Source organism: Leishmania major, chromosome 36, assembly GCF_000002725.2.
Source record: "Leishmania major strain Friedlin complete genome, chromosome 36".
Lineage (NCBI taxonomy): Eukaryota > Euglenozoa > Kinetoplastea > Trypanosomatida > Trypanosomatidae > Leishmania > Leishmania major.
Genome location: NC_007287.2, coordinates 2,050,112 through 2,076,661, shown reverse-complemented (window position 1 = coordinate 2,076,661; position 26,550 = coordinate 2,050,112). Strand labels below are relative to the sequence as shown.

Below are 26,550 nucleotides of genomic sequence, written 5' to 3'. Positions count from 1 at the left end.
CATATATATATATATATATATATATATATATATATAAGGCATAAAAAATGCTGCATTACACACGATTGGGCCGTAACATGGGCCTTGGTGATGCCTACGTGAAGAAAGTCTTCGACACCGTGGCGTCCAAGTACGACATGATGAACGACGTTCTCTCTTTAGGCATTCACCGTATCTGGAAAAAGCACTTTGTCGAGCATTGTGTTTGCCCGTTGCCTGGTGGCAAGTTCCTGGATGTTGCGGGTGGAACGGGCGATATTGCCTTCAGGATAACTGACAGTATCCGTGCCCGCGGGCAGTCTTTTGGTATAGTGCCGAAGACTCTTGATGGCACAAAAGTTGTTGTATGTGATATAAACGCTATGATGCTCAAGGAAGGTCAGAAGCGTGCGGAGCGCGAGGGCTACATGGACATCGACTGGGCCTGCGCAAGTGGCGAGGAGCTTCCGTTCGAGAACGGCGCGTTTGACTGCTACACAGTGTCCTTTGGCATTCGCAACTTCAGCGATAGGCCAAAGGCGCTGCGCGAGGCTTTTCGCGTCCTCAAGGTAGGTGGTGCGCTGCACGTGCTCGAGTTCAGCAAGCTGACCTGCCCACTTTTGAGCGGGCCTTACGACCTCTGGTCTTACGGCTTTATGCCACAGGTGGGGCGCATGCTGGCGGATGAAGAGAGCTACCGCTATTTAGTGGATAGCATACGCGCTTTTCCCGACCAGGAGACGTTTGCGCAGATGATCCGCGACGCTGGTTTTGGGTATGTGCGCTATGAGAACTTGACTGGTGGCATTGTGTGCATTCATACCGGTGTGAAGACTACTCTCACACCAATAACCACAAGGACCGGCTGTGACATTCCCACTCAGAATGCTTCAGAGGCGACATCGGAGGTAAGACCAGAGCCGAATTCCGCGTAGACTCTGGAGCACGTAGCACCATGGCAGTAGCTCTTTCGAAGAAAATAAACGATCTTGTTCGTCTTCGGTCTGACAAAGATGTCCGAAGCGGTGGCAAAAAAAACGACGAAAAGAGTAGGATTAGTACTGTAAACTACAGCGAGGCAGCTCTTGCAGGCTGCAGGCGCGGTCGCTTGTGTGATCCTATCATCTCCGTTCTTTGCCACTAGGTGGCTCTTTTTTCCCCCACCTCATAGTTGTCAAAGTAGCTTTTTTTTGATCTGCCAATGCAGTGCCTTTAGCACCCTCTACGTGTCTCTCTGCCGCACTACATCCGCACATTTCATGTTGATGTTGTATTGCCGCATCGAAGAAAACAAACGAAAGTTGTGTTCACCTTGTCTAAGGAAAACGTTGATATTTTGGCGTTAACATGGGTTTCGTCTAAGGACGTTTTGAATGGCTCCGTTGGAAGCATCTGCAGCTGTGCTGAGAGTGCCTCGTGGTCTTCCGCACACTTCCCATGTAGCATGCACCCACAAATATGTTTCCAAGGTTGCTCAGCACAAAAAAAAAATAGTCGTTGCCTCAATCGATGTTCTTCACGTTTCAATACTGATGCCAATACTTGCCTCTCCAAACAACAACAACAACAACCAAACGCTCTTATGCGTAGCGAAAAGTCGAGCGATCTCGACTTCCACGCGTTGCATGTAGTCGCGGCGTGTGAGGGAAAAGGTGAAATACTTGCTAATGAAAACAAAAAACAGAAGGGCCGAGGTAGAACCACTAACGTGACCTGTCGCTGCTGTCTCCATAGAGTTTTTTTTCTTCAGTTTAGAAGCGCGCCCGGGTACCACCACGAACGTCAACAGTGCTGTCTGCTAGACTCTGGTGTATCCACAGAGTAGAAATTCGTTCGTTTGGCTTCTGATGTCGCACTTTTGCCGCTCGTTGTCGAGGACTCCACCACGGGGTGGAGCGATATCTATGCCGCGCGATTTGTCGCAGACCCCAGCCATCTCTCGACTTGGAAGCACCGTGAAGACGCCGCACATCCAAAAATGTGTCGTTGACCAAACAGAGGATGATGATCATCCACTGGAGCACATGACGGTCTATTTTGAGGAGGAGAACCTTAGACTGGTTACCACCGGGCTGCTTGGAAAGGGTGGGTTTGGAAAGGTATTTGATGCCGTTTCGAACAGCGGCGAGGCCTACGCGCTCAAGGTGTCATCGAAACGCATGAGCGAAAACGACTGGAAGCGACTGAAGGAGGAGGTGACACTCATGAGCCATTTCTCGCGCCATCCCAACATTGTCAAATTCTACGCTGCTGGTAGGGATGAAGATCGTGCCTACGTAGTAATGGAGAGATGCGCAGGCAAGTCGCTTCACGACGTCATAGCCAGCAGGAGTCTTGACGTGCCAGAGATCTTGTGGATTGGGTGGGCCCTGGTGAACACCATCTCCTACATTCATTCCAAAGGCTGCATTCACCGCGACCTGAAGCCACAGAATCTCCTGTTTGACAGCGAAGGTAGTTTGAAGATAACAGATTTTGGACTTTCCAGCCGCATATCAGAGGCGCATCCTCGCAAGACGGTCGCCGGTACAGCAATGTACATGGCTCCTGAAATGGCGACTGAGGTTTACAAGCGAATGACAAAAAACTCGGACGCCCCTTCGCTGAGCTATGGCAAGGAGGTGGACACGTGGAGTATTGGTGTAGTCCTCTACGTGCTCTTGACACGCATGAATCCGTATCTGGAGGCGATCGAACAGAAAGGTATGCGCCAACTGGACAAGGAGCACAAATCGCTTGTCCTCTTCAACGCTGTAGCGGGTGCTGCGTGGAGTTGGCCAAGGGAGTGGAGGGGAGATCCACAGCTCTGCCGACTTGTGGAGCGCGTGTTGCACCGCGAGCCTTCGCGGCGCGCCACGCTGATGGAGGTGCTCGAGGACTCTGTGTGGAACCGCCGGCCACTGTCCTGCCCACTTTCGCTGCTCCAGAAGCTCAACTTGCTGGAACCTTCGCCGTCGAGTGGCCTGCCTCTGAACAACCTTGCCGAGAATCTACAATTCCGCCCGAAGCGATCGGCGGAGGCAGTGCTGCGCGAAGGGCTAGAGCGTATCGAAGCCACTGAGCAACGCGGTCGTGCGCAGCTGGAGCTTGAGTACTACGAAACCTACAATGTCCTCTGGAGCCTTCTTACTCTGGCGCGGGCGGAAGAGGACGCCAGGGTTGACATCCTCCAGTCCGAGGAGGTGCAGCGAGGAAAGGTGCGCAATCAGTTTCTGGCTCGCCAGTCTGCCCGTGGGAGGTGTGGCAGCGTCTCATTGGTGTCAGAGGCTGCCGATCGCGAGGTAGCCGCATCTCGCACGTCTCGATCAGTGCGTCGCAGCGTCAGCTTGACCGAGCAGGAGCGGGGCAGACTTGTGCGTTCTAGCCCGGTCCAATACGCAGTGGTGTACCCGGGGCGCGACACCGCCACTCGTTGGAACCTTCGCGCCGTGGTATCGTTGCCACGCGACATGACAGCCGAGATCGAGCGCGAGTTCAAATGCATGAACGGGCATGTAATGACAAAGTTGACCTCGATGCCGCACGGCTACAACGGCTTCGATTGCAATGTGTGCGATCGCGGCATTCTTAAGATCACGGGCGAGTCACCGGCATTCCGATGCTACAAGTGCGACTACGATGTTTGCATGAAATGTGCGTACTCCGGCAAGTTCAAAGACGTCAACTTTGTCTGTGTGACGTGCGCGAAGCGCTTCACCTCCACCGCAAAGCTACAGGGGCATACCTTGCGCTGTCGCGGCCCGAGCGAAAGTCCCTCACCGCGGCGATCGTCTCGCATGCACACGATGCTCTGGGACGAGCCGAAGAGACCGAGCCTGCTGGAGGTACAGCTGCCTGAGGTTCCCCAGAGTGAGCCGAAGCTGCGCGACAGCCTCTGCCGCTCCGGACGCCCCACGTATAACCGCACATCGACCGGTGGCCGCATCAGCATTGGAGACCCGAATGCGCACAGTGTGGTGGACTTCGACGCAATGGTAGCCGAGCACCGCGAGGCTGACTTTCCCAAGGTGAGCGCACGCGCACCTGCCACCGGCCGCGAATCCTCGCAGAAACGGGAGCGCGCAGGTAGTCGGCGTGGCCGACCATCCACCTCGTCTAGCGGCAGCCTTTCACTAGACTTGCCGCCGCAGGTGCAGGTACCAAGCAAGGAGTCGCGCGCACAGGTGGAGCCGCGCAGCTCGGCCGAGCTGCGCGATATCATGGAGGAGGTGGAGCAGCGGAAGCAGGCACTGCCCCGTGACCCCCTCTTGTCCGGGCCGGCCACACCGCCGCAGTACAACTGCAACGGTGAGATCATCGGCATTGCTGCTCGTCGCCGCGCAGAGAGCCTGGAGATGGCGCGCGCGGAAGTCATCACAATCCGCGCCGAGGTCGCGGACCGGCCGCGCGAGCTGCAGCATCAGCCGCGTGTGCCGCGCAGCGCCTCTTTATCGAGAGCGGAGAAGGGGCTTCAGAGCCCCCACAAGCGCCGTCGCGAGGAGTGGCAGCAGCCCGTGCATGCGCCGTCTTCATCCGGTACGGCGAAGCGAGCCGCCGTGGAGGAGCACGTGGTGAAGCATGCCATCATGCCGCCTGAGGTGCCACGCGGGCGAGCACATCAGCAGCGTGCTCCCTCCGTTAGCGGGCATACCGCACAGGGCGGTCCACCACTGCCGCGCCGCGGCCCAGCCGCGCCATCTCCTGCAGCCGCTTTGAAGGCACACCTCGGTGTCTTCCAGGCCCCTGCTGCGATTCCTCCCAAGAACTTTGCCTCCATCCTGCCGTCGCGCTACTCCATGACGAACGCAATGGCGCCCACGTGCAACATTTCGACAACAAGGCCGGCGGACGGAGCAGGGGCTGCGACTGTTGCTCTTGGCCAGGGGGGTGCTCCGACATACAGCCATGTGCTGGGCCGGCCCAACGGCGCCTTTTTGGCGTTGCCGCGCGAGGAGCGGAATCGCCAGCAATTCTTGGACGACTTTCTTAGCGGTGGCTGGGTGCGTTTTTACTCTTTCACAAACGAGGACACCATCGTCATGTACTACTCACTGCAGCCTGGTCGCTACGGGGCCATGTTTCCCACCGAGGCAGGTGTCGGCACTGCTGTGTTGGACGTGTACTCGAAACTGATCCTCTACGTGCCGTGCATGAACAACGAGAGCACGAACCGCAGCCAACCCCACCCACACGTACAAACGTTTTATGACGAAGAGGCACGCATTCTTAGCCTGCCTGAGGCGCAGCGGTACCTGGGCGGCGTGCTACGCTGCATCACTGGATTTGTAGATGAGTTTACCCGCTTGAAGGCCGAGGGACTTACTCCGGCGGCGGTGCATGCTGCCTACATCCACCACCGTAGCATGTCCCACGTGCCGCGGGATACGAAGTTCGTGTACATTCGAAAAGTATTCCCCGACCCGTCTGGGTCTTTCACGCTGTTCCGCCTCTCGAACCTGCGCTCGCAAGTCGTTTGCAACGCTATGGTGGACATTCGCTGGCAGAGCGACCGGCGCCATAACGTTGGCCAAAAGTATTACATCAACGCGGACGGCACCGCTGAGCCTTTTCTCGTCGATCAAACCGGAATTCTGTCGCAGCTGGAGACGGTCCTCAACAACAATTTCAGGAGATGAAGAAGACAGCGCATCTTTAGTTGGTTGATTTCGTGTTTACGCGTATCTTCTTCTCCACTGTTTTGCTGCGCATTTTCCCCCTTTTTGCTGTTGCTATCCTTAGATTACCCTTGTGAAACGCTGCGCTAGATGCGTGACCACGACGAGGGCAGTGGCACTGCGGCACTGCGATCTGGTGAGGCTTGACAGGAACGACAAAGGATGTCACGGCGACACCGATTCGTGTGGCGTTGTGGCCGAATTTCGGACTGCATGTGCATGCAAGTGATGATGAGGTGTGTGCTGTGTGCCGTGCCAGAGTGCTACTTGATCACATTATTCCCCATTTCTCTTCTGATGGTGTCTTTCTTCGCGCCCCCACCCCCTCTGCCGCAGCCACCACTTCCACTCTCGATGCTGTCACGCATGTATGTCAATGTCGGTTCGTGTTGCTTCACCACTTTTTCTTGCCGCCTTTTTCGACCGCATCCCCCTTCTCGCGTTTGCGTCCGTTTAAGCATCCGTCCTTCCCCATAGAACGAAGAAAATACGTAGAGAGGCAAGCGGTGTAAGAGGAAAAGGAGGGAGAGGGGGAGGGGAGTGAGGGGTGGAGAAGCGGTCGACGTGCTCTCCGTTTCTCATTTCCGCTGGTGTTGTTGTCGCCAGTATAGCTGTTGCCGCGGCGTTTGTCGCGGCTCCCTCTGCTCCCCATCTACCACTTCCAGCGTCGCCTCCGCCTCTTCCTTTTCGCTTTTTTTTTCAGCTTCTGCATGTTCATCTTTTCCAGTTTTGATATCTCTGTTGGCGCCATAGAATTGTGATTCTCTTCCGTTTCCGTTCCTTCCGGAACTTTGTTTTTGCTTAGGTTTCACTCCATGTTGCGCTGAGCGGACCAGCTAACCGTACATACACTCCGCCCACCTCCTTCTGTGCTCTCCTGCGTCCTCCTGCCACAGGTGCTTTCCATGTGACTTTCCCATCTTTCTCCCTGAACGATGACAACAACAAACGAAGAAATGCGCGGGGGACGTCGCCTGCACCGAGCGCGTCCCCCCTCCCCCCTCCTTCTGCGAGTCGCACTCGCGCACGTGACACGATGGAACGGACTGCTTTGTTTTCGCTTTCTCGCACGCTTTCATTTTGTTGGCGGCGCTCTCGCTCTGTAGGCGATACGGTGAAAGCGCGCGAAAGTGTCTCGGTGTGCTGTCGTGCTCGCCAGATGATGTGTTGGCCCTCTGCACGCTGGTGCGTTTCAGCAACAACGAACAAAAAAAATAGACTAATAATACAAAATCATATGTTCCTCGTGAAGGGACGATGCCTCTGAGCTCACCTGGAAAGGTATTAGCAACGGAGCTACTCACAGCGCGACACAGCATTGTGCATCTCCCTCCTCATCTATCTGTTCTGCCTTTTTCCCACTCCTCGCGCTGCCACACGTTTCCTTATCACGTTTTCCTCGTGCTCTGTGTCTTCCTCCTCCTTGTCGCGTGCCTCTACGTAGGAGTGGCGACGAAGTGCTAGTGGACATTTCACACTGGGCGCCGCGAATAAGACTGCGCTATTCCAGTCTGTCTTCTCTCTCTTTTTTTTTGCAGGCCTGTGCTTCTCGCCGTTGTTGTGCGTTTCCCGTGTACGTGCTTTTGGCCGTCACACACTCCGCAGGTGCCGTTCCCACATCCGTACACCAGAAAGGAACCCGTTCGCTCCCTTTTTTTTCCTTGTATCCCCCTTCTCAGCAACCCGAGGTCGCGTTTGCAACGCAACGTTGTACACCTAGAAGGCACACATGCCAGCGAAAAAAGCAGGCCGTGCCAAGTCGTCTCTGGCACTCGCTGCCAGGGAAGCGGAGCTAGCGCAGGAGGCCGAGCTTCTGCGCCAAGAGACGGAAAAGGGGCGTCTCCGTAACGAGGAAAGTGAACTGCGCCAGCTCATCGAGGAGGAGTGGAGAAAGCTACTCGAGGCGCATCGGAATCGCGAAAGGGATCTGCGCAACACGTTAGCCGAGGTGGAACGCAAGGCCTACTACGATGCCAAGGAGCGAGAAATGGCTGCCAGCGTTGCGCAGAAGGTGCAGGAGCTGCAGGAGGTTCAGGCGACGCTGGCGCTCAAGGTGCAGGAGAATGATTTGCTGGAGAGAGAGAAAGTGTCTGCGCTGCGCCGGGTAGGGTTACTCACAAACGAATTGGAGCTGACGCAGCTGCGGCATACGGACTCGCAGCAGCGGATGGCCGCAGCGGATCAGGCGCACCAAGAGGCGCAGCGAAAGTGGGAGGCAGAGTACGATGCACTGCAGCAGGCTCACCAAGAGCTGGAGATGAAGTGCGCTGCGTTGGAACTCGAGCAGGCGAAGGCAACGAACGCTGCGGAAGCCGCTGCCGCCGCTGCCGCCGCTGCCGCCGCTGCCGCCGCCGAGGAGGAGGATACACGCGCTAAGAAGTCTGCGGCAGTGGCACCATCAGACGATGAGGAGACAGTCATGCTCTTGCGCGTGATGCAGGCGGAGACAGAGCGCTACAAGGCGACGGCCACGGAGCTGCAGGAGGAGGTGGACCACGTCCGCAAGCAGGAGGAGAAGTCGAACTTGCTGGTCGGCATCTTGAACACGCAGCTGGAGTCTGTGCGTGAGGACAACAAGCGACTACACGAGCTTGCCCAGAAGCGGCAGGCGGAGCTGGAGGCGGCCGGGCAGCTGCGCCGCGACGCAGAGGTGGCCCGCCAGAGTGCGCTGACAGAGATGATGCAGGCCCTTTCGGCCGCTGCTGTGCAGCAGCGCCAGCTGGAGCTGGAGCTTGACGTGCACCGCACCGAGGCGGAGAAGCTAAGTGTTGAGCTGTCCGAAGTGCGGCAGGAGTGCGCGGCGGTGAAGGAGGAGCTCACATCAGTCTCGCATAACGCTGCCCAGCAGGCGCAGACTGACCACGCCACCAACACAGCGATGCAGGCGGAGCTGGCCAATCAGAAGAAAGACCTTGAAATTGCTTTGAAGGCGAAGGAGACGGCCGAGGACGACAAGTTTAACCACAAGATTCTCACCCGTGCCGAGATTGACAGCCTCAAGACACGGCTGCAGCGGCTGCAGGAGACGATGGAGCGCAAGGATCGCGAGGCGTTCGAGACCATTGCGGTGCTGAAGGCAGATATTGCGAAGCAAGAGTCTGTCAGCGCTCAGCTTGTCCGAGAGCATGAGCTGGATACGAATGCGCTGCGAACGCATCTCACGACGACGGAGAAGGAGCGTGACTTCCTCCGTAGCGAGCTGGACTCGCTTCAGGAGTCTTCCAGTAAACGGGAGCACGAGCTGTACGAGCAGCTCACAGAAGTTACCGCCCGTCACACGACCGCAAGCGAGGAGCTCGAGCGTCTTCGCTCTGATACCGCGAGGAAAGACTCTGAGTACATCCACAACACCATCTACCTCAACGCCGAGTGCGAAAACCTCCGGACAAAGATTAGCGAGATGACCGAGACGGCAACGAAGCAGCAGCGCACCCACACTAACCATGTAGAGCAGCTGCGCGTCGAGGCGGAGCAGCTGAAGAGCCAACTCACAGAGGAGCTCCACTCACAGGAGTCTGCGCACGCGAAGGAGTGCGAGCGCGCTGACATGGCGGAGCGTAACGTGCGCCGTCTACAGGAGCGCATTCGGGAAATGGAGCAGGAGGCGCGCTTGACCGGCCTGAAGCACGAAGAGGCCTTGAAGGCTCTGCAGGCAGAGAGCCGCGACCTCCGCAGCGAGCTACTCATCGCGAAGCGCACGATTGAGCGCCTGGAGTGCGCGATCGGTGACCAGGCAGGGTACCGCCAACTGACGGAGCTGAACGACAAGCTCACAAAGGAGTTACAGGCGTACCAGCGCAATGTGTCAACACTGAGAGACAAGACGGTTGCCCTGCAGGTGGAGGCGGAGACAATGGGCGGGTACAAGGTCAAGAGGGCGCAGGAAGAGAAGGAGCTGATGGCGCGCCGGCTGCAGCTGACGGAGCGGCGATACCGTCTCCTCGTGCCCCTCTTCGCCCAGCTGCGAGACCTCGTCGAGAACTACCTTGCCTCTTACGTGCACCCGGAGCTGTACGCGGCTCTCAAGGATTACGACCGGCAGACGTCGCTGCTGCCGTATAACTCCACCACGGGCAGCTTTAAGGACGCTGGCGCCGCGCCGGACACCGCTGTGGCAGCCGCGACTACCGAGATCATGGCCCCTGTCGCTACTGCAGCTGTTCAGGAACACTGCGCTGCCACTACACCGGCGGTGCTGCAGCCCTGCCGACCCTCCTCTTCCAACACAGCTTGCACGAGGCTCCACAAGAATCACTCGATTCGCTCTAGCATCATCGTGACGGGGACAGACGTGGACTACGCCGCATGTGGCCGCTTACCTCCCATCTCCAATGTTTGAGGTATCAAAGGCAGCGCCTAGGCAGCGCACAGGGGTGCAGGATTGTGTGTGTGTGTGTGTTTCTCTAGTGATTTTGGTGTGTGCGCGTGGAGTCCTTTCATATCTCGGGCACTTCTTTCTGACCCGTTCGTGCGTCTCTCCCCCCTCTCGCTCGTCTTTATAGCTTTGTCGGCTGGCCTCCCTGATGTATGACCGGCATGCAAAGGTGTTGGCGTGGATGTCGTCACGCATGTCGTTGTGCGCGTGCTCGTCGGTGCGGAATGCTCTCGTCTCCCTCTTCGTTTTTCTTCGTCTTTTGTTTTTGGTTTCGCTCTGGAATTCTCAGGAGATCATTGGTTGATGGGCGTCTCTTGGTACCCCTGCTCTCTGTCTTAGACGTCTATCCCATCTCCCAACCATCTCTCCCTCCTCTTCTGTTTTTGTTTCTGGGCCCCATGTACTCGACTTCTCCGCTTCTCTCTCTACACCGCCCTGCCCTTCCCTTCTCTCGCGTTTTCGATCTTTCTTCTCCAAGAGCGGGTCTTTCTGTGCCCAACTTCTATCTGCCGCTCCCGCCCGCGGTGCTTCCCTCATCATCCTGCACGGCGACCCCTTCCCTTCCTCCCTCTCTGTCTCCCTCCGCGTGTGTGTGTCTCCGCCATACTCTGCGATGCCACCGCGCATGTGATGAATACCATTGCAGAGAAGGGAATGGGAACAAGTAACCGCGGCAGTGCGAGGCACACACACACACACAGAATGAGATTGCTGATGGTAACCAGCCACGAGGCCACTTAAGAGTCAATCAAGGGAAAGATTCTCGAGACTCATACGTTACCCCTCTCTCTCTCTTCTAGCTCTCGATGTATGCGTCACGCTTTCTCGTACTCTCTGTTGTGCGGGTCCGTGCGTGTTTTTGTACACTTTCACATGTAGAGTAAGGCGCTACTCGTTCTCTTCTCTTTGTGTCGTGTCTGAAACGACGGCAGCCTCCCTTCCCCCTCCCCCAAAAAACAAAGATTATCACAAGTTCCGTCTGTGTCTTGTGCCATGTACCCACGCACCCAAAGCCATGCAAGCGTTTTTGAGATGTACATCCCTGCCTCTGTTCCGGAGAGCGGAGCGTGGATGAGCCAGTTTTCTTTCGCGGCGTTGTACAGAGGAGCCGTCTCCGCGCAGACTCATGCCACGCTCTCGCATACATGCGCACCTTTGTTGTTCGGCGCAACTGAAAACATGAGGACACTCTTCTCTGCGAGTTCCCTTCTATCTAGTGCCACTTTCCTGAACTCTTTTTCTTTTGGGTTGGGTGGATGGTTACTCGGAGCTCTCTCTCTCTATGTGCGCGCGCGGTTCAGAAGAAGCTGCCAGTGTGCTGTGCCCTTGCGCAAGACTATTCCAAAAGTGGCCTACCCAAAGCCGATACTTTGAAGGCCTGCTCAACCGCTGTTCGCGAGCAGTTATTTCGGTGAACACGGCAGGCATCATTCGCTTCATTTTTTTTCGTCGACCCAAGGCTCCTCCGCTACTCTATCAACTTTAACCCCTCCCCCCACACGCAAGGACGCCTCCAGGCTATTGCACCCAGTGTTCTCACGAGTACTTCGAAACTCCGTGGTGGCTGCGGTTGTTTGAGAGAAGTCTCTGCACCTCTCGGCACACACACAAACACGCAACCGCTCACTTTGCTGGCCCCTCGCACCCACAATCGCTCCCCCTCCTTCATAGACATGCACGCATAGACGTAAAAAATATATACATGTATATATATATATACATACCAACCCACAACTGACGCAACGAGGAGGAGAGCAACAGGGTTTCCATTTCTGCGCTGCGTCACCCGCGAACAAACAGACGAGAAGGCGTGTGCATGCATACAGGGCATCCACCATTTCTTTCGTATTGTTGACGGCACCAGTAGTAACCAGGATTGGCCAGGTGTCCTGTGGCGTATTCCTCTCTCTCTAGAGCATACATACACTCTTACGAGGCGATTGCCTGCGTAGTCGACTGCCGTGCCTCTCCTCCTTCGGCTTCGCGGCTCCCTCACCCTAAGCTCTTCCACCCCACTCACTACACACACACGCACACGCATTGTCGCGCTAATGCCGGCCGATGCTCGAGCGCAGCTCCTTCCCAGCGGCACCGAGGTGGCGGTGGAGAAATGCTTCCCCTTGGACGATGCCCCTGCGCGGTCGGCGGATTGCATTAGCTGGGGTCCGCACAACGTCTTGCAGGTGTGCACACGCTGGGCCGTTTCGATGTACCTGGCGAACCTGCTCACCCCTGCGTGCCAGCGAAGCGTTCGCCATCATCCGCTAGCTCACCGAAGCGACGGAGAATCTGTCGAGGTGGTCGTTGGCGCCAAGTGGAGCACCACCTTACTGCCAGAGGTGTACTATCCGGCCACCGCTCGTCTGTGTGTGCAAACAACCAGTAATCTGGTGGTGTATCGCGTTTCTCGCCATGGGGCGAACCGCGTGGTGGCGAGTCACGGAATCGGTATTGCGTGCTCTTGCGGAGGGCTTGCCCGACTCTCCGCCCACAGTGACGGCATCGTCGCCGAAGCTTCACCCAGTGAAAGGCCTCTCTCTTGCTTCCTCGCAGCTGAACGGCCCCCCATCGGGAAGCGCCACAGAGGCGCCGCAAAATCTTCCGTGAAGGTGACGTCAAAGCCAAAGACGAAGCCCGCGACGAAAAAGACATTTGCCGCAGCTAGACAGAAGGGAAGACAAGGGAGCTGCAGCACAGCGAATAGCAGCGGTGATGACGAGAGCGCCAGCAGCAGCCGCAGTGACGCAAGCTCATCATCAGGGAGCCGGCCTTTACCGTCGCGTTTTGCTTCCCGGTCCAGGGCGTCGGCTACTGGTGCCGGCAAGGGCGGCAGCTCGCATGAGAGCGCGATGCCGACGCTTGTGAGTGCAGGTAACCCAGATCGCGCACACGCTGAAACTAACCCAGTAGAGGCCGACAGCGCCTCGCCGGAGAACGACGACGTCGGCTCTGTGGTGGACTACACGTGGCTCGACCAGGATGATCTGCTTGTTCTCACCATCCAGGGCCTTCACCTAGTGGCGCTCGCTGGGAACTTGTCAGACAATGATGGACCCGTGACGCGCTCCCTGCCGCCGCCCCTGTATAGGTGGGGAGGCGAGGATGAAGTGGCGCAGCTCGGGTTTCGAGGGCCTGCTCCGCTATGCATGACACCCCTCTTTACAGACGGGCTTGCCGCCTCGACCGCGACCGCCGCTGCTCTCGCGCGGCTGCGGCGCATAGTAGTGATCGCTAGCCCGTACATGCTACGTGTCATTCATGTGACGCGCTCGTCACCGGCAAACGCGACTGCCGTAATGCACCTCGCTTACACGGTGGAGGTGCCGTCGTTGACGTCGGTGCCGACATCCGTCTGCGCTGCGGCCGTGCGGCACACAGGGCAGACGGCGACGCGAGCGGCAGACCTGCCCCCAGAGCCCGAAGTCGACGTGGTGGTATTCGTGTCCGCGCCGTGCGCGGTGCTACGGGGACGCTTTGCACTGGCAGCGCTGTCGTCGTCTTCTGAATCTGCGCTGCCATCTCCCTGCCGCCGCATTGTCTTTCACGTCGACGCGCACTACGGCTCCGACATCCTCGTGGGTGAGGTGTGCCTGCGCCGGCTGATGGCGGTCCCGTTTGTGGCCGATTCAAGGGTCGCAGGTGCCGATGTCGGCGGTGAAGGTGATCGAATCAACTCGTCGAGCACCGAGCTCGACGATGCAGCCGTCGCGGTCCTTGGCATCGGCGAAAAGTCCGTGTACGAGTTTCTCGCCTGCGGTCCGTCCTCGGCGGTGCTGCTCCAGTGCCCTTTGCTGGCGGGCTGTAGCGAGATGCCACCACGCAGGTGTGCCGGGATTGCGGGCGTAGCGCTGCACCCGTCTGGTACGCTGGCGGTGGCGGCTGTGCAAACAGGGCAAGCAAACCATGAGCCAACGCACCTGTGGCCCGTCTCGGTGGACACGCGCGGTGGGTGGCTAAGAAGACTGGTGGAGCTGGGCGCTCTCGTGCCTGACGCGGTAACTGGCAAGCCGCACGAAGACAGCGCTTTCGGAGGCGCCGTCGAACCATACGAGTCCTCGGGGAGCATAGTGCGATCTATGCTGCTGCAGCAGGCAAGCACGTCTTTCTTTCTGTATGAACAACTTCTGCCGGGGTCTGTGGCGCAGTCCAGCGAGATTCACCGGTATGCGCAGGTGCACCAGCAAGCACGCCAGCTGCCGACCACAGAGATGCTGCACGATTATCGGCGATCTATGATACCCGGCTGCGTCGCATCCTCGCGAATCCCTTCGCTAGCAGACGTGCCCGCGCGCCGCCGATACCTGCACTTACGAGCACAGTACGGGGTAGACCTTTTCTTACGGTGGCCTTTACGGTTGTCCACGGCTGCCGGCGATGCAGCGAGCGGCGTGCCATCCGTCTTTGCGTCGCCACCTTCTATGGACGCAATGCAGGCCTCGTGGCCGTGGTGGCGGCTGCTGCAGCACATATGGGCAATCTGTCCGTGGGATAGGCCGGTGCTCAGCGAGCTTGTCCTCTCGAACGCTGTACAAATCCTCGCCAAGCGCTATTGCTACGCGAACATGACGCTGGAGGGCTCAGAGAGTCTCCGCGACTGTGCAGTGACCGTGGCGGAATCGGCGCGCTGCTCGACGAAGCCAGACGCACTTGACGTTGACGGCGCTATCGCCTTTATGGAGGCCTACATGAAGGCACAGAAGATTGCCGTGCGCAAGGCCAACGGCAGCACACAAGCAGCATCTTCCTCAAGCCTTGGCCTCATCACTGCTGCCGATTGCGCTGAGCCTGCAGGACCGGGTGGAGACAACGAGAGGCTGCCCCGCAAGGCTGCGAGAGATGCCCCGCAACTGGCGGCGCAGGTGCACTGGTGCGTGTCGCCGTCATGGGTGACCTCATTGGAGGCTTTTTTAGAAGCCACCGCGTACAGCCACCGACGGAGCGCTGGCGTCTCGTCAGCCGTAGGCGGCAATGCTTCGGAGACCTCATCGTTGCACTTGTTCCCCTGCTCTCTCTGTGATCGTCCCACTTGTGTACCTTTGTTGCTGGGTCTCTCGAGCACATCAACGCACGTTCCAGCCGGTGACGATCCCGAAGTGAAGCGGGACGCATCTGTTACGGCTCCCGCGTCGCACACCACCCTCTTCTCCGGTAGCACGCTTAGTCCTCTCTCCTTTTTCTCCGAGGACTACGTGCTAACACGGTGTCTCGCGTGCGGACTGAGTGACTTTGCAGACGGGCCGCGGTGCCGCGTGTGCGGCGGGATGCTGGAGTGAGCACTTCTCCAGCTGTCTGCGGTTTCATTGTTGCTCGACCGTAGCTCGTTGGGTGCCACTCCCAAGCCGCGGCACGCCGCACTCGAAAGTGGTCGCACGCGACCGCTGTACCGCGGCGGCTTCCTCCTCCTCACATCGCTCAAGCCTTCAGGTTTCGCCTTCCTTGAAAGAAGTACATTGTCGGAACTTAAACGGTGGTGAGGGCACGCCTTGAGTGAGTGCGGACGACTAACTCTTGCTCGCTCTCGCACTCTCCTCCTGAACGCCTGATCTCCTTGCGATGCTGGCAAACGAGTGTGCACGAGCCCCTGCGGAGAGTGCGCTATTTCCGGTCTTTTCTCTGTTTATGGTTGCACACATTTCGAGGGACATGGCAGGGCGGTAGGGCATTTCTTTTCATTGACCAGCGGAGGCGCCATCTCTCCTCTACCTCTCCCGGCTCCTTCTTGTTGACGTTTTCACTGCGAATCGGTCCCAGTGACGTCAGGGCCCCTTCTCTCTCGTCATTTCCGCTGTCCTTGCCTCCAGAATAAGCCTCGCTCACCCCGACCCCCTTCGTATCTCAGCCCGGTAAGACAGGAAACTGGAAGAACATGTGGCCCCGCACTCTCGCACGTGCACACAAGCACAGTCGCATGCGCGCATGGACGCTCTTGTGTAAAGGACGCTCTCTGATCTTGTTGGTGTGGCCCTTGGCGTACGCTGCGCGACCGCGCACACACGCACGCTGCCCAGAAATGGGATCCGCGGAGGCGAATACGCCGACACGCTCAATGACCACGGCGCAACATCCCGCCCTTGCGCCATCTTTTTCTCATGTTGGCGAAGGAAAGGAAGTGCCTACACGCGCACTTTTTCACGTATGCGTCTGTACGTGGGGTCCAGGTGGCACCGCCCTACGAATCAACAAGGGCTGAAAGAAAGCACAAATATCGATGGCTCATCGGCGAATATCCTCTCTTGGAGATTTGTGGCATCGCTGCGTTCGTGCAAGCGGTCCTCGACAGCATGCATCGTGTGCACCACTTTACCAATTTGTCGAGGAAATCCTTACGCGTTCATGACTGTGGATCGCGCTGCCACGCACTGTGCGGCGTCTCCCGTGAGCGTGCATGCTCCCTTCCTCTCTTGTGTCTCCGTGCTGCAGCTTCCCTCCTCTCGCAAACGTCACTCCCGATCCTGTGCTGCTGCTGCGGGAGCCTTTTTTTTCCATGCCCTTTACGTTTTCTCTCTGTCCCACGGCCTGTTGGTGTTGTGCTCGTGTGCCATTTTACCCTATGCCTCCACACACATTCCACGTCGACACGTGCTGTGTACGCGCCACTTCCTCGATATGATCAGCCTCGTTTTCTGTGCTTCTTTCTCTTTCGGTCTTTCGACCGCATCATCGGTTGGGCGTTGGTGGCGTCATACGCAGACGTGGACTAGCACGTCGTGCTGCCTGAGTCTGTGCCGCTGGCTGCAAGCCGCAGACAAAACGAGGCGCTGCACAGTCCTTCCCTCCATCAACATCGTCATCTGCCTCGTGTACGTCGCAAATCGTGCGCTTGCTCATGAGCGGTAGGCCAACAGCGACGCCGTTTCGCGTGTTCGGCTCTCCCTACACCTTGTCGCTGCATCAGCATGTCACCTACCTCCGACTCAAGCAGCTCCCTTTTCGGGTGTACTGCAGAAGTTTCACCACCACCTTGCTGTATTCGTTGTATTTCCGTGCCCGCAGCGTTTTCTGCACATTGACGCCAAGCGGCGCTTCTCCACTGCAGGTGTGGCAGCTGGCGGAAGCGACGGAGCTGGACGAGGACGTCGAGGCTATCGCTCGCACTGCGAAGGGCGAAGTGAGCTACGCTGGTAAGGACAACTACGGTAGATGCGGCACTCCGCACGCGAGTGGTGCTGCGACGGCAGCTCCGCGCACGCAGAGACTCCTGGTCCGAAAAGAAACGCATCCGCAACTGCACTTGGCTTCTTGGTGCGTGGTGGTGTACACGTGCTGGTGGCTCGCGAAGACCGGTGCCATGTTTCGCTACATCCGTGGCGACGCACTGGATGTGCTGGAGGAATACGTGCGCTACTTCTTCCCGATCCCAGGAGTCGGATTCGCCCGCGCTATGGCACCACGGTTTCGCGAAGCGATGAAGCAGTTGGTCTCGGCGACGGGTGCGTCGGAGGTGACGGCACCGTTTATGGAGGACCACTTCCAGCGCTTCTGCGCGGCGCTCGAGGCACACCTGCGCGAGCATCCAAATGAACACTTTCTGCTTGGCACCCCGCATCCGACCCTGGCCGACGTCACGCTCGGTGCCGCCTTCTCCAGTCTCTTCCTCATGGACGACCCGCCGTCGTCGATGCTGGCGGACAAGTTCCCATGCGTGACGGAGTACGTGGAACGGGTGACGGGATGGCGTGGCGCCACCTTTGTCGGCACCACTGACGATGCCGCCCTCACAAACGAGGACGCATCCGTGGGCAGTGCGGCGCCCACCGCTGACACAATTGCCAACAGTGCCGCTACATCAGCTGCGGACAGGAACACGGACTACCCTGACACGGTTCCCGAGTCTCTGGGGCCGTGTTTCGAGCTCATTGCAGAGGTACTTCCGTTCCTCATGTCCCAGTGCGCCTCCTTCAACGCCTTTATGGCTGGCGACGGCGTCCGCACACTGCGTCGTGAGCCGCTCGAGGGAGAGTGGAAGGGCTGTACAGGGTATCTGATGCCCCAACTTGCGAACGTCCGGTCTCTGATGATTGTGGACGACAATATCAGCAGCGTGCAGGCCCGCTCGCAGGACTTGGAGATCGCGTTTCTGGCCGCACGCGAGGTACTCGATGACACGCTGCGCGACTTTGGAAGAAGGGAAGACGGTTCGCACGGCGCCTCGCCGCACGATGTCAATGCCCGCGGAGTCAACGAATCCGCAGCTCACACCAGTGCAGCTGCAGCGTCAGCAGTTGCGCAGACCACGGTAGCATCCGCTTATAGAGACGCTGGCGACTCTCGGCATCTTGTGCAGCCGGTGCAGGAAGGCGCTGCCGTCAACGGGGCCGCCACAGGGACAGAGGAGTCTGAACCGGGGAGGCAGGTAGCGGAGGAAGGGAGCGCTGCGCAGTTTCGTCAGCCGCTGGATCCGCGCACAATGCGAGCTGAGGAGGCAGACTTCTATCGCGCTTACACGGCGGCAACTCGCCACAACGTGGTTGGCACCGCTGCTTCCCTCTGTGACGTGGTGCCTCGTGCACGACAGGCGACGAGCGCCGGCAGCACGGCGATGGTAGTGCGTGGGTCTGTCACGGAACACTTGCAGACGCTGTACGAAATGTTGGCGAAAATGAGCTGCCCACAGTACACCCTCACCTCGCTCCATCACGGCCGTCGAATCTACGTTGCTGTCATTCCCGAGTACGAGGTGTCGAAAGTGCGTAAGGCGCGTCAGGAATCGGCGAGAAAAAGCACCGCTGCTTCTTTAGACGTGAAATGCGTCACTGAATCGGGTTAGGACTGCCAACAGTACAGCGTCGTAGGGGAGAAGGGCGAGCGTCGCCGACGCGTGTTGAAGGGGGAGGGCGGGGGCAGCGTCTTGATGCGTGTACGTGCTTGTATGTCGGTCAGCGAGTGTTGTGTGGTTGTGTCTGTCGCTATCGCGTATCCTTCTCTGATGTCCAGGAGTGCTGGCCTTCTCTCTCTCTCTCTCCCATTTGGCATTTCACGCCTTCACTTGCATGGGTGGGTGTTCGCGACGGCGGAGCAAAGCCACACACACACGCACAGACAGACATACACATACGCACGCACAGACGCCGTTTGCCTCTTGTGTTGCTCGCCCAGTCTCCACTATGTGGGCCTCTGTCGGCAGTGCGGCGTCGACTTCACACGTGCTCACAAATCAGGAATAGCCCCCTGGAACACAACGGCAACGAACGAAAAGTCTAGCAGCGTCCCTCATCTCTGTTTGCGCCATGCTCGTTCCGTGACTAGAGCACACATACTATGATGATATATGTGTGTATGTCTCTCTCGTAGCACAAGGAGGCGAAGGCGGGGAGGGGAGGGGAGGGGGGGAGGGAGGCTACGATATTTGTGACCTGAGTGCTCTTCAACCGCCACATTGCGTCTCCTGTTTTCGCAACCCTCTGAACGCCGCCTTGTTTCTCTTTTCGTGAAATGCGAGCGCCTTTCCGCCACACACACCGTCTCACTTCTCTACCTCTTCCTCGTATTGCGGGGTCTTGTTGCTGCTCACGTGTCCTTCGGACCAACCTCCCCTTTCTCCTCGCTTCGATTTCCTGTGTGTCGTACGTACGCGAGCGCAAGACCATCCGGGACCTTTCACACGTTGATCAGTCATGTGGACCACGAGCATGGCACTCATGAGCAAGCGCTCCATGAAGTATCAAACCAAGCTACGTCACCGATTTCGAAACCCATCCGTGCTTCCGCTAAAGCAGACAAAAGCGCAGCGTGACGAGACTATTCGCTCAGTGCTGCAGGTGCGCAACATCAACCCCGCCAACCAGTCGTCGTACCGTTATGTCGAACAGCGCCTCTACTCGACCGGGTCTCGACTCGATCGCGAGGGAGTGAAGCTGAATACAACGTACGCTCTTCAAGGCCTTGGCGACTTGGAGCCTCTACGCAACAGCAAGAGCTTCGGTTTTTCGGAGCGCGAGGCACTCAAGTACGACTCGCTGCAGCAAGCAGCCAAGTACGAGGCTCCGCCCGTGCCCTTCACGCCGTTGGCAGCGCGCAAGCTCGCCGAGGGAAAGCTGTGGCCTAGCGCGCCTGAGCCGGATGGGATGCTAAGCAAAGAGGTTCCCTATCTGCGCCACCGAGCGAATATGTCCCCGTCCGCGCAGACCTTCGCGGATAAGATCGCCTATCATCTTAGGCGCTCCCTCAAAGCCTGCCCTGCCCACATCGCCGAGCAGATGGACTTTGCGCAGTTGATCATCGAGGAGGTGATCGCGTCACGCCGCTCCAAGTTGGTGTACATCGTGTGGGCCACCGTTGACCCGGCCGCGCGCTTTGCGATGGAGCCGCAACTGCACCGCCTCAATCACTGGGTGCAGCGGCTCATCATGGAGCGCATTCGAACCCGGCCGAACATTCCGCAGATTGCATGGGTCTGGAACGGTGGCCGGCTGGAGCGCGAGCTGCCGCGCGAGCTAAAGGAGGAGATGCAGGCGTACGCCAGCGACAACTCGTCGACGCTGGAGATGCGGGTCAGGTATCTAAAGGAGATGGACACGGTGAACCAGCGCATGCGCAACATCCCATGGTTCATGCCGTACCTCTGGAGCAAGGAGGAAAAGGCGGGAAAGACGCGGCGCATGCGCAAGGACTTGGAGGAATATGAGCAGCGACGCCTGGCGGCGAAGAAGGATCAGCGAGAGTCGGAGCGGGACATGAGTGGACGAAGCGTGGCCCCGCAGATTGGCGCCCCTCCTGCCTACGTCCGCTAAAAAGGCTCATGCCCTGCGATTTTGTTGTTTCTCCGCTGCTGTGCGCGCTTGTTTTCAACTTTGCCTTTCCCGTCGTTCCCTTTTTTTGTTCATGCGCCGCGTCAATGTGCTCGCCTCTCCCTTGGTTTTACTATGGCCAGGCACGACGTAACTCGTCCGCCTTTTTCTCTCCATCCCTGCTCGTCTCGGCACACTCTTTTCTCGCACGAGTGCCGAGCGCCCTGACATTTGTGTGTGCTCTCCCTTCTCGGCCTTTGGCGCGATCACCCTCATGACCGGGGCTGCCGAAAAGAATTGCGCCTTCGCGTCGACGGAGAGAGGAGGAGAGGGAGCCATCTCATCGCAGAGAAAGCTCACACGGAAATGATAAAATGGTTGACGGGAGCAATCGTTGCACCGACATTCGATGTGACACACACACACACACACACATGCCACGAGGAGGGGGACGCGGAGGCTGTTGGAGAGAGCGCGGCAGGGAATGGTGAGGGCAAAAGGCTGCCACCAACATGAAGCGCCCTCACGGCGGAAGGGAGCTCAACCGTGCCGCCCTTCTTTCACTTTTCACCGATGCAAATGTAGGGTTACATGTGGTTTTCGTGTGTTTGTTGGTTGCTGCGAGCGCCTCAACACTCGCGTGTGTGTGTGTGTGTGTGTGTGTGGCCAGCACCTCCTCGCTGCTCAGCTCCTTCGTTTCCTTTCTGCATGTATTTCATCTGACATGTTTCTCTCCTATTTCGTCCTCCTCTTCTCTTTCCCTCTGCACTCTGCGCGCCGCTGCGTGTTTGCTTTGTTGTGCTCCTTTTCTCCTTCCCTGTTCCCATCCCATCGCTTGCAGTCAGCCTCATCACATGAGTGTGCGAGTGCGTGAGTGCTTGTTCCTGACAGCTCTCTTGTGCGTCTCTACAGGCTGGCCGCCGCTGCGCCTCCGCTGCCTCCTTTGTATGTACCTTTTTTTCGTTTTTCTTTGCGTGCTCTTTGCGTCTTCAACCGCCCTGCAGCTGAACCACGGCGCCCGCGAGGCAGACACTTCTCTCTCAGTGTGGGTGGTTCCTGTAGGTTTATACACCGCCTCCTCTCTCATTTCGCACCCCCTTTTTCTCCGTCCACCCTCACCACTGCACCACACACACGCACACACACTTACTCATTCATACATACCCCAACACTCGCTCCGATGGTATACTATCCCCCACAGCTTGTTTTCGTTTTCGCACTAGGTAGTTGTGTGACGCGTTTTGTTTTTGATTGGCGTTTTGGTGTTACTCCCGGCCACCCCGTGTCTCTCGCGCTTCTTCGATCTTTCGATTTCCTTGTGCATCACGAGAAGGGGCCGGCAGAGAGGCTTCTCGCTCAGCCACTCGCGCCTCCGCCGAGGCACCACCACATGCACCTCTGCGTGTAGGGCTACCCTTGCGTTCTCTCTGTTGCCTCCTGTGAAGTAATGGGCTCCATTTTTCATGAAGCCCCTCGTGTGCGGGAGGCGGTGCTCGAGAACCTAGTGCAGGCTTTCTACATCGGCCCTCGACCACCATACCAGCACTCACTTGATCCTCATGGTGGAAGTCGCTTGATGCACGGAGGCACCGGCAAGAGCGGATCACCACGCCAAGCGGACCTTCAGCCGTTGCCTCCTGCAGCTCGAAAATCATTGACTGCCACCCACCTAGACTCTAGATCTGTATTTGCTCCAGTACGACCGCTGGACGCTCTTCCTGGTTGTGCGGCTGCTGCGCAGCGGTGCCGATACCGCTCTCCTCGCTCCGCCACGGAGCGGGAGGCGGACGCAGCGGCCAGCCAAACTCTGGCGCGCCTGCATGTCGCACCGCCTTCAGCATCACTCCGGCATGAGCGGCAAGCGCATCTCTTGTTGCTCAAGGCGTGGCAGCCGCTTATTTTGACGGCAACCCCTGATCGCGCACCTCGGCAGCCTGTGGCCTCCGTCTCGAGCCCGCAGCACTCTCAGTTTTTGACGTTCAGCCCAACATGGGCTGCGCCGGGTGGTAGCAGCTCTGGGGCAGAGAGGCTCCGCAAGATCTCGCTCGGGTGGCAGCTGCGTCGAGGCGACCGCGGTGCGGCGCCGTTTCCGCCCACCTTCGGGGAGCCGGATGGTCACGCAGCCGAGAATCAGCAGCATCCGCTCCACGTACTGCACTTTTTAGGCGCCACCGCCTTCAATGATTCTCCACTGTGCACTTTTCTTTCATGCCTAAGCCTGCGGATGGCGTCTAGCCATGCCAGCACCACTGTTCAGAGCACCGACCAACCGTCAACATCGCGGCCATCACTGCGTTCGTATGGCCGGCAGAGCACACGAGCGCGCCGTAGTCGATCGCGCGCAGAGACGCTGGTTGTGCACCTCGGCGACGTTGAGGCACGCACCTATCGTGTCGAGGTACGGCAGGGCGAAGCAAGTCCACTGCAGTCTTTGCTGAAGGCATACCCGGACTGCGTCTGGGACGGGTCAGAGTTCTTGCTGCTCCCTCTGCTAGACGAGCAGCGGGAGCCGAGCGAGGTCCTGCCGTCAGCCATTGCACGAGAGCCGACGGAGCGCGTGCGCAGCGTGGTCGAGGAGAGCGACACGACTGCCACCACGGACAACGCACCGCCCTTGGGCTTCGGAAGAGAGGCGGCCGACGAAATGGCGCTCCCTGGCGTGACGACGTTCTTGTGCTCCGTCAATGCGTCATTCGGTGGTGCAGGCGGTGGCGGTATAGCGCTCGATGCAACGCCTCCTCCGTCGTCGCTGGCAAGTGCGGCCATGGGCGGTGGGGGCTCAGCCGTGGACAGCGCGGGCTCCGCAGCCCGCAACACGATGGGCTTGCAGGCCGGACGGCTCGCGACCACCGCTGTCCCGGTTGTGCCTCGATGGAAGCGCTTTAGCGTGACAGCCGCCCTGTATCTGGCCCTCGGCGATGCCGGGTGTTGCGATGTGGCCCACTTCCCTTACGCAGCGGTCCAGCTGTGCGACTGGGACGACCTCGTAGGGCAGCAGCGGATCCGCATCGAGGCGAAGGCGAACCGCTCCGCAGCGGCGATCAGTGCCCTCGAAAAAGGGACGCATGACCGGCGCACCCGGCTCGTGCCGGTGGCGGTCATGTTCCCCACGTCTCGCAAAGGGGAAATGCGCCGGCCCTTGTCGCTGACGACGCAGCCCTTCACGGATGCCGAAGTGTTTCAGCTTTTCTACCTGCAACTACTCTTTCGCGCCTACTTCGACGTCCGCTTCCGCGGTATGACCTTCACGCTACCTGGGCAAGCAGCTCGGCACCTTCGCTCCGACCTTATCGCCGCGCGTTCGAGTGGCAGCCGCCACGTCGCCTTTGAGCACCCTACGAAGAACGATGAGTGGCTGCTTTTTCCCGCTCACACCCGCCTTCTCACGCTGCTGAACCTGGAAGAGGCGGTCGTGCCGCTCTATGCGACGCCAGCGGAGCTGCAGGAGACCTCCTCGCTCCCGCTCTTTGGCGCCGGTGAAACGTTGCCGTGCCTAGGCGTCGCGGGCCGCGGTGCGGCGCAGTGGGCGGCAACGGTGGAAGTCAGCAGCCCCGAAACAGCCGTCCTGGCGCTGGCAGCTCTCTTCGACAACATGAAGAGCCAGTTCGGGTGCACTCGTGGTGAGCTGTGGCGCCGCGCCACCGGGGACGCCCATGCCGGCGCTTTGCCCTTCGCGCCGCTCCTCTTTCGCTGCGGTGAGTTCACTGCGGGGGCGTCGTTGCAGCTCACTGGCGCAACCCTCTCCCGCTTCTTCGTTCCGCCGAGCAAGCGAGCGGCCGCTGCCGCCTCCGTGGCGACTGCAGCTGGCGCACCTCCTGCGGCTGACGTCTTGGCCGACTCAGCTCCAACTGGTTCGCTTCTTTCGGGCATCCCGGCGTGTGACTCGGCGCACACGACCACAGCCAGCCCCACATCCTCCACGTCCCCTAGACCGTTGCTGACAGAGATCGGGCTCCAAGCGGGCGCATCTGCGACCATGGGCACGATGACCGAGGTGTTACCGGGTGCTGGTGGTACGCGCGCCAGCTCTGATTGTGACCAAGGCAGAGATGCAGGGTTCCCCAGCTGCTTGGATGCAGCTGACCTGGCCGGCACCAAGTCATCGGAGGAGATGCTGTGCGCCTGCAAGAGTGTCCCGCCCGTGCTGGTGCACTTGGACTCTGTTCATGATACTGCCGGCGCCCCGTCCGCGCAAAGCCCCGACATCGTACCCGCCTTGGTTTCTACTGCGGATTCGGCTGAGGAGGACGCGAAGAGGGTCGAGGCGCCGCCACTCCCTGTCGTAGCAGACGCCGAAGTTGGGGGATTGGACGAGGTGACGACGACCTGCAGCGAGCTGCGAAGCGCCTCCTCTGTTGGTCCGTTGAGTCCGTTTACGAAGTGGGAGAGCTTGATCACACGCTGGCGTCATTACATTCAGACCGGCAACTGCGCCATCTTTACTGGTGCCACGACCGACGTAGAAGTGCTACGGTTTCTCGGTCGAGGCGGCAGCGGCCTGGTTTACAGCGGTACCTACGGCTCTCAGCGCCTCCCTGTGGCGGTGAAGGTGTTTGTTATCCCCGAGGACATGGACCACGAGCAGTACGTGCGAGAGTCTCTCACGGATGTCGCGTTCTACGTCTTGCTGAACCAGCTGGAAGACTTTGGTGTGTGCTACGGCGGCCGCGCCCACGACTTCATCGTGAGCCAGCAGACGCCGGCGGGACTGCCAGCAGAGGCCGCGGCCGAGGCGCGACGCGGGGCCGACGGCGCGACAACAAAATTGTGCTACTTGGTCACAGACTTGATGGACGGTACACTGGGGCGGTTCTTGACGGAGCACGACGCCGACTTCGACCCCTTGTACGACCAGCTGGTCAACTCCCCCCTGCGCGATGGCGAGCTTTTCCAGTTCCTCTATATCCAACTTGCCGCCAGGATGCTGTTCGACTGGAAAGTGCTGGATATGATGCTGAACAATCAGCTCCGTGGGGACAACATTGGGTACCGCTACGTGGCGCAGCCGCCAGCGCAAACCGCACGCCTGAGGGAGAGCGCAGAGGAGGCTGTGGCGCTGGCCGGGCCACGTCAGTACCACGCTGGTATTCTGTACGGCTTCCAGTTTGGACCTGATGAGCCGTTACACTACCTGCGCTTTCCCGCCGAGACAGGCCTGGCAGCTCATGCCGCGCTGGGTCCACTGCGCTTCATCTGCATCATCGATGTAGGGCAAGGCATACAACCGAATGTGGCAGATCTCGTGCGCAACCGCTACATCGGTGAAACGGTGCTTGACTCGTGCATCGAGGACGATGGCTTTGGCCGGTACTGGCCGCTTAACGAGCTGTACTGCCGCTACGTGGACGTCGAAGGAACTCTCGCTAAGGACGTGGCCGCGTGGGGCAGCGCGCGGCGTGTGACTACGAAAGAGGATGCATTTCAGGCGCTACGTGAGCTCGTCGATTACTTCTACCCGACCTTCGGCATCGAGGCGCCGACAGAGGAGGAGCTGCACACGCACTTGTGTTTCTCGTGGACCTCAACCAACCTGGAGCACCTCAAAGCCGCGTACGTCTACCGTGGCGAGTGAGTACACCGTCGAATCCACCCAAACGAAGGAACCAAAAAACAAGAGACATGAGAACCCAGTGACGGTTTATGTTGTTCCCCTTTTGCCTGTCTTTGTGTGCGGCTGCTAAAGCAGAGGCAATACCATGCCCTGTAGCTATTATACCTTCAGCTCCGTACTTTGGTATCCGGTTTTTCCCCTCTACGGAGGCACGTCTGTCGCGGGAGCGGTGTGTGTGTGTGTGTGTGTGGTGTCCTGTACTGA

At 58.8% G+C, this 26,550-nt stretch overlaps 7 protein-coding genes across 7 annotated transcripts; all 7 read left to right on the top strand.

Annotated features, from left to right (window-relative positions):
- Positions 1 to 47: 47 nt before the first annotated feature.
- LMJF_36_5360 (putative ubiquinone biosynthesis methyltransferase) lies at positions 48 to 914 on the top strand (the record flags this gene model as incomplete). Its single annotated transcript, XM_001687070.1, has 1 exon — positions 48 to 914. One exon carries the CDS (start codon positions 48 to 50, stop codon positions 912 to 914), a length of 867 nt encoding a protein of 288 aa, XP_001687122.1.
- Positions 915 to 1,826: 912 nt separating this feature from the next.
- On the top strand, positions 1,827 to 5,594 carry LMJF_36_5350 (putative protein kinase; the record flags this gene model as incomplete). Its single annotated transcript, XM_001687069.1, has 1 exon — positions 1,827 to 5,594. The coding sequence occupies one exon, from the start codon at positions 1,827 to 1,829 to the stop codon at positions 5,592 to 5,594; it is 3,768 nt and encodes a 1,255-aa protein (XP_001687121.1).
- Positions 5,595 to 7,362: 1,768 nt separating this feature from the next.
- Positions 7,363 to 9,972, top strand: LMJF_36_5340 (conserved hypothetical protein; the record flags this gene model as incomplete). The annotated part of the gene is made up of 1 exon (XM_001687068.1): positions 7,363 to 9,972. The coding sequence occupies one exon, from the start codon at positions 7,363 to 7,365 to the stop codon at positions 9,970 to 9,972; it is 2,610 nt and encodes an 869-aa protein (XP_001687120.1).
- Positions 9,973 to 12,059: 2,087 nt separating this feature from the next.
- On the top strand, positions 12,060 to 15,281 carry LMJF_36_5330 (conserved hypothetical protein; the record flags this gene model as incomplete). The annotated part of the gene is made up of 1 exon (XM_001687067.1): positions 12,060 to 15,281. One exon carries the CDS (start codon positions 12,060 to 12,062, stop codon positions 15,279 to 15,281), a length of 3,222 nt encoding a protein of 1,073 aa, XP_001687119.1.
- A 1,553-nt stretch (positions 15,282 to 16,834) lies between these two features.
- On the top strand, positions 16,835 to 18,775 carry LMJF_36_5320 (conserved hypothetical protein; the record flags this gene model as incomplete). The annotated part of the gene is made up of 1 exon (XM_001687066.1): positions 16,835 to 18,775. One exon carries the CDS (start codon positions 16,835 to 16,837, stop codon positions 18,773 to 18,775), a length of 1,941 nt encoding a protein of 646 aa, XP_001687118.1.
- An 847-nt stretch (positions 18,776 to 19,622) lies between these two features.
- On the top strand, positions 19,623 to 20,738 carry LMJF_36_5310 (conserved hypothetical protein; the record flags this gene model as incomplete). Its single annotated transcript, XM_001687065.1, has 1 exon — positions 19,623 to 20,738. The coding sequence occupies one exon, from the start codon at positions 19,623 to 19,625 to the stop codon at positions 20,736 to 20,738; it is 1,116 nt and encodes a 371-aa protein (XP_001687117.1).
- A 2,221-nt stretch (positions 20,739 to 22,959) lies between these two features.
- On the top strand, positions 22,960 to 26,307 carry LMJF_36_5300 (conserved hypothetical protein; the record flags this gene model as incomplete). Its single annotated transcript, XM_001687064.1, has 1 exon — positions 22,960 to 26,307. One exon carries the CDS (start codon positions 22,960 to 22,962, stop codon positions 26,305 to 26,307), a length of 3,348 nt encoding a protein of 1,115 aa, XP_001687116.1.
- Positions 26,308 to 26,550: the final 243 nt, after the last annotated feature.